At 40.6% G+C, this 6,246-nt stretch overlaps 1 protein-coding gene across 1 annotated transcript in view; it reads left to right on the top strand.

Annotated features, from left to right (window-relative positions):
• DNAJC21 (DnaJ heat shock protein family (Hsp40) member C21) overlaps positions 1-6,246 on the top strand; it is a 68,639-nt gene that overhangs the window by 15,731 nt on the left and 46,662 nt on the right. The window contains exons 3-7 of the mRNA XM_007957834.1: positions 1,188-1,311; positions 1,623-1,745; positions 2,145-2,449; positions 3,460-3,611; positions 5,550-5,637. Of these exons, the coding sequence (XP_007956025.1) occupies positions 1,188-1,311; positions 1,623-1,745; positions 2,145-2,449; positions 3,460-3,611; positions 5,550-5,637 (792 nt within the window). The remainder of the gene's footprint in view (positions 1-1,187; positions 1,312-1,622; positions 1,746-2,144; positions 2,450-3,459; positions 3,612-5,549; positions 5,638-6,246) is intronic.

The raw sequence follows: 6,246 nt of genomic DNA, 5'->3' as shown, positions 1-6,246 counted from the left end.
AAAAAAAAAAAAAATTGAGTCAGAAGAGACTCTGAAACTTGCCCTTGAGGGAAGAGCAGGTAAAGGGAGCAGACAAAGCCAGTTACTATAATGAAGTGTGCAAAGACCTGGAGTTAGAAAACCAAAAGGGAAGAACACGCTCAGCATTTCTCAAGCTGAAGGAACTGAGGAAAAAATTTAAGCCTTGAGTTGCAATATTGAACGATTCTATGGGCAAAATATTGAATGATGCAGGAAGCATGAAAAGAAGATGGAAGGAATACACAGAATCACTGCACCAAAAAAACTGGTTGATGTTCATCCATTTCAGGAGGTGGCATATGTTCAAGAGCCCATGGTATTGAAGGAAGAAGTTGAAGCTGCACTGAAAGAACTGATCAAGAACAAGGCGCCAGGAATTGACGGAATACCCATTGACACAGTGGCAGCGGCGATGGGCTCAAGTATAGCAAGAATCATGGAGCTAGCTCAGGAGCGGGTGGTGTTTCGTTCTGCTGTGTGTAGGGTCGCTTTGAGTCGGAGACAACTCACTGGCACCTAACAACAACAACAATTGGAATAATGTCCGTATACACTCTCCTAGTGTGGTGCTTGGCACTAAATGGAAATTGTTAACTGTACGTAGTTCATATTTTAGGTGGGCATGTCACCAGCTTTATTTGTGAAGTACCAAAAAGTGACTCTTTTAAAGTTGAAAGTGTTGTAAAACAAATCAGCTTCTTCTTTTATCATTGTTCTAGTTGATCAGTTCTCTGTGGTTAAAATTCTATAGATTAAGTCTACATAAATGTATGAAGAATTTTATTTTGGTGTATGCTGGTAAATTCCTGCATCCCAAGTATGTAATTCGTCCATGGACCATATTATATCCAGCATGGTCTTACTTAGTAATTTTATTTTCCTGTGGTTTTTCTTGGAAAGACCGAGAATTTCTCTGGGTTGCTAAAGGCCCCTCTTCTTATGGACTAGAAGTGCATAAGGATTGTGGGTGATTAGAAGTTGCAGTTGTAATTTGAATCAGGAGTTCTGTGAAGGATTAGTGAGTCTTTTCATGTCGATATTTACCTTAAATTGCTTTGGTTGCATCTTAGACACATTGGAATGCACTATAGTAGTAGTTTGGGTGTTTCATAGGAAAGAGTCCTTTTGAATTCTTCTTAAGCCTTCACTAATGATAATATTTTTAGGTATGATAATCACAGAGAGGCTCTGCTTAAAGGTGGACTTGATGGAGAGTATCAAGATGACAGCTTAGATTTGCTTCACTATTTCACGGTTACCTGCTATTCTGGTTATGGAGATGATGAAAAGGTAAGATAACTGCACCCACTCTTAATTTCTTATCAAGCACATAGGAAAGGCTCTGAAATACAAAGAAGACTCTTAAAATGTTCTAGTGTAAAAAGTGTAAAAAGTTTTTTTCAAAAGTGAAATTTAAAAATTGCCTTCCTTTTTAAATTCGTTGTACAGGAACCAGGCAATTGAAATACAAATGTAGTTGCAGTGATAATGTTGGTCCTGTAATTCTTTCACATCAAAGTTTGTCATATTACATTTTTAAGTCTTACTTGTGATTAGATCACACAATCATCAGGAATTTGTGTTTCTGTTACTGTTTCCAGGGTTTCTACACTGTGTATCGTAGTGTTTTTGAAATGATTGCAAAGGAAGAACTGGAATCCGTGTTAGAGGATGCAGTTGAGGATTTCCCAACTTTTGGAGACTCTCAGAGTGACTATGATACGGTAAAAGAAAACATTAAGGGAAAAAAAAATTCACTGCCACTTTATGATTAGCATTCATCAGTGTGTCTCTTCTCCATTTCCTTGTTTTTCAAAAACTCCCTTCCTGCAGGAGCACTCGGCTCTCTCGTGGCCTCCTCTCTTCACTTTTCCCTGTTTATTGACCTTGCTTCTGTTCTGTGGTCAATAAGGTGCTCTTCTTTTCCTCATTAAATCCTTTTTGAGGAGTGACCTACTCTGTAATGTCTTGAAAGGACTGTCTTCTCTTTTAATCAACAGTGCTGTTTCAAAAAAAGAATTAACAAAACTATGAGATATTTTGCACCGCTAATATTTGCTGATTTTCTTAAAAAAAATCTAAATTGAAAAATAGATTTTTTTACCTATTTTCTTTGTTGCTAGGTAGTCCATCCCTTCTACGCTTACTGGCAAAGTTTCTGCACACAGAAGAACTTTGCTTGGAAGGAGGAATATGATACACGACAAGCTTCAAACCGCTGGGAAAAACGAGCCATGGAAAAAGAAAACAAAAAGATTCGGGACAAAGCAAGGAAAGAGAAGAATGAACTTGTCCGACAGCTGGTGGCTTTCATCCGTAAACGAGATAAAAGAGTGCAGGCACATCGGAAACTGGTGGAAGAGCAGAATGCAGAGAAGGCAAGGAAGGCCGAAGAGATGAGGCGGCAACAGAAGCTGAAGCAGGCAAAGTACGTCACACGCCTGGCTCCTTCTCTGGATGGAAGCCCAGGGACGCACCTGTGGATACGTGATGTGCATTTTCATGTTGCTTAAATCATCATCCTTATTCTATCCTTTTTTCTAAAATTCTGCCAGTGGATGATGTTTTTTGTTCATCTTGTGCAAAAATTTTTCTTTCTAATTGGATGGTTTGCTCTAGAGGCCCTTTATATGTAAGATACTTTATAGACACTTGTGTAATAACTAATGTTAGTTGAATTCTTATTCTGTACAAGGCCCTGTGCTAAGCACTGTCCTTGCCGTGATTCTGTGAAGTGTGTGGTTTTTTTTTTATCCTCCTCATTCTTTTGAAGAAATGAGGCAGAAAGGCCTAGGGTTACTGAGCTGGTTAATTACGGAGCTGGGAAGTGGACCCAACCCCTCTGACTCTGTAGCCCTCGTTTTTAACCACCACGTGATGTTACCTCTTTGTCAGTACCGGTTACCCTTAGACATTTAGTTAGCTTTGGCTCCTTTTAAGTTTTGTTGTTAGGAATTAACTGTAAGATGCCTTATGTAAGCATATTATAGCATTGTAAAACTGAAAATTAGAGTAAAACTTTACACTTATGAAAAATAACTTGAAAGGTAATGTGATTTGTAAAATTGAAAATTATAGCATTCTTTAAAAACCAGTCTAAAAATTCTTCCTGTCTCACCCTGCATCTTTTGGAAATTAGCATTTAATACTGAAAATACGACTTAAAATTACCTGAAAGCCTTTATGAAGTTGCTGAAAGTTCGGTGTTCAAAACCCATCATCTAGTAGAGCAGTTAAAATCAACCACATATGAATGAACAGATATAAGTGACTTTGCCTGCGTTTCAACTAAGCGTTTAGGCTTTAACAGTTTGTTGACATTTTCAGCTTAGAAGGAAGAGGTTTTCTAGGGGATGGAGTTAAGGCTAACAAATAACTATAAAAACAGTGCTGCAACTGCTTCTCCGTGTCAGTGCGACTGTCCTCTTGTGTGCCTAGGCTGGCAGAGCAGTACAAGGAGCAGAGCTGGATGCCGGTGGCCGACTTGGAGAAGGAGCTCAGGGAGATGGAGGTGCGGTACGGAAAGGAGTTTGGAGATGAATCGGATACGGATGAAATGGAGGAACTAGATCCCAGAGACGGACAGGATGGTAATTCTTTCTTCTTTCATTGAGAGACGTTAGGAAATAAATATCTCTCTGGGCAGACCCTGTGCCTTCAGCTGCCTACCAGTGCCAGTGGAGGGGCCCACAGGTAAGAGAACAGGGAATGGGCAAGCAAATAGGACGAACCTGCAGGCCCCCGGAGGTGCAGCTGGCTGCTGGCAGGAGGAATAGGAGCCAGTGTTGTCAGACTGCTCTTGTTTTTAAATCTGGACTTTATATGTCTAAATTTTTAAACATGGTGAGTAATTTAAACTTCACAGCCATCCTGTATGAGCCAAAGAAAAGGGGCCTATTGAAATAGTCTAATTCAAGTAGTTTGAGTAACAGCTCTTTTCGGACCATGTTCTGAATGATTTGTGCTTCAGGCTGTGGAAGTATATGGGCAAGTGGCCATATTGACAAGTGTGACTGACTGGTTACCAAAGGAGAGACAGCTGTAGGTCAAGTTTCAGTATCAGCTATTTTCAGAAAAGCTGATCTGAGCAGGAATCTGTGGTGCATGTGAATCCCGCCTCTCATATCCGCCTGTGGAGGTGCTCTCCTCTCTGTTCACTGAAATGGCTCGTGTCTCTGCCTGTGACATTCGAGCACAGGCGTTTGACTAAATCGGGGGAGGCTTAGGCATCGTTGAGAATAACTGTGTGCCTGATTTTGCCCTCTGTCTTTGGTCTATGAGGAGTAAAATTGAATGATCCGAACATCATCTATCAATTTGACTATCTATTACAAATGTTCTGGTGGCGTAGTGCCTAAGGCATTTGACTGCTAACCAGAAGGCTGGTGGTTCAAACCCACCAGCCACTCCTTGGAAGGAAGGGGGCAATCTGCTTCCATAGTGATACCGCCTCGGAATCCTAAGGGGGGGTTGCTGTGAGTCAGATCTGATTCGACAGCACTGAGTTTGGTTTGGTTTTATCACAAACATGGTTTGCCAGTTCTGGTAGCCCACCCAGGTGATGAAATGACGAACTTTTATTTATTCAAAATAGTTAGGAAATTAAGTGTTTCATTAATGAATCAGAAGTGAAGTACATGTAGAAGTGCTTTGAAAATTACAAAGCACTCTGTAAATGTAAGGGGGCATAATTATGTAGCATTTCCTAATTTATAAAGTGCCTTCAAATACAAAATCTTGCTTGATCCTCACATAGCACACCTTCAATGTGGATTTTAATCATTTTATTGATGCAGAAACAGACTCCGGGAACTTACAGGATGTGCCTGAGAACACATGGCCAGTTTTAGATCTAGATTTGTACTGTAAATCCAGTGTTCTTAATCATTGGATTAGTCCAAGGTTATTGAATGGCTGCTAACCGAAAGGTTGGCAGTTCAAACCTCCCCAGCCACTCCATAGAAGAAAGACCTGGCAATCTGCTTCCCTCAAGATTACAACCAAGAAAACCATGGGGCAGTTCTCCGTGTCACATAGGGTCACCATGAGTCAGAATTGAGTTGATGGCACACAACAACAACAACAATAATGATGGAAGGTTGTTAGCTGCGTGTATTTAAGTATTTAAGGGTAGAATACAGTTGTAGATATGTTTGAACCAAATCTTGCTAAAGACATAAACTGAAAAAAAAAAACCTTTGTTGAACTATTTGCTTCCTGGTAAGTTCCTAATGTGGCATTAGATTTTCGACTCTCGGCTCATACCTAAGACTTAGGATATTTTGAGTCATCTTCCAAATATACTTATGAAAAATAACTTGAAAGGTAATGTGATTTAGTTGGATGCTTTGTTTTACAATGTACTGCTGCTTCTGATATCATAATGTGGGTCCTCACAAGGAAATACCACAATATGAATTTATAATCTCTGTATACCTGTGGTCATTCCTAAAGATACAGGACTTTAACGTACTTCGTGTTTGTATTCTAGTCAATCAGGATTCTTACCACAGGTCTCCCCCTTGTAGGTCAGGACAGTGAGGACGCCGAGGATGCTGAGCTGTATGATGACCTTTACTGCCCGGCGTGTGACAAATCTTTCAGGACAGAAAAGGCGTAAGTTTAATATCTTTGAACTCACCTTTTCTCTTCAGGCAGTGTGTAACTCTTGGAAAATCCTAAAGAGAATTTGCTTCTAGCAGTTTATCGTGCCCCTCCTGATCATCTTGGGTGGTTTCTCTCCAGTTAGGTTAGGAAGGGTTTGTGCCAGCAGTTAAGCTTGTTGTGTTCATTCTCTTTTGTCCCACTATTCCTGCATAATAGCTGTTTTTCAAACATGTAGGCTGTCTCCAGAGAGAAGGGTCACCTCTCCTGGCCTAGAAGAGACAGTCGAGCAGACAAGGAGACTCTACCTTATCTACTTATCTCTCCCTGTGTTGGCATCAGACCCAGTGTCAGCCATAACTGTCCCAGGCAGGCAGTGGCTGCCAGCCTTGGAACTTTAGACTTGTCCCGCCTAAAGTATATTTGTTTAAGTGGAAGGACTTTATCTTATGGGAACAGTGACAAAGACAGAAGTATTAAAATGGATGCGGTTCTAAAGGAGGGGGTAAAAATACGCGAGAGCTTGAAAGTGGAATTAGCAAGGAAGAAGGAAGCAAAACACATGCAGTAAGGAAGGAGGGAGACCAGAGGAGGATAAAAGGGATGTGGGAGTCATAAATA

Source organism: Orycteropus afer, unplaced genomic scaffold (assembly GCF_000298275.1).
Source record: "Orycteropus afer afer isolate SDZICR_OR568_19922 unplaced genomic scaffold, OryAfe1.0 scaffold00804, whole genome shotgun sequence".
Lineage (NCBI taxonomy): Eukaryota > Metazoa > Chordata > Mammalia > Tubulidentata > Orycteropodidae > Orycteropus > Orycteropus afer.
This window is presented reverse-complemented; position numbering and strand designations above follow the sequence as displayed.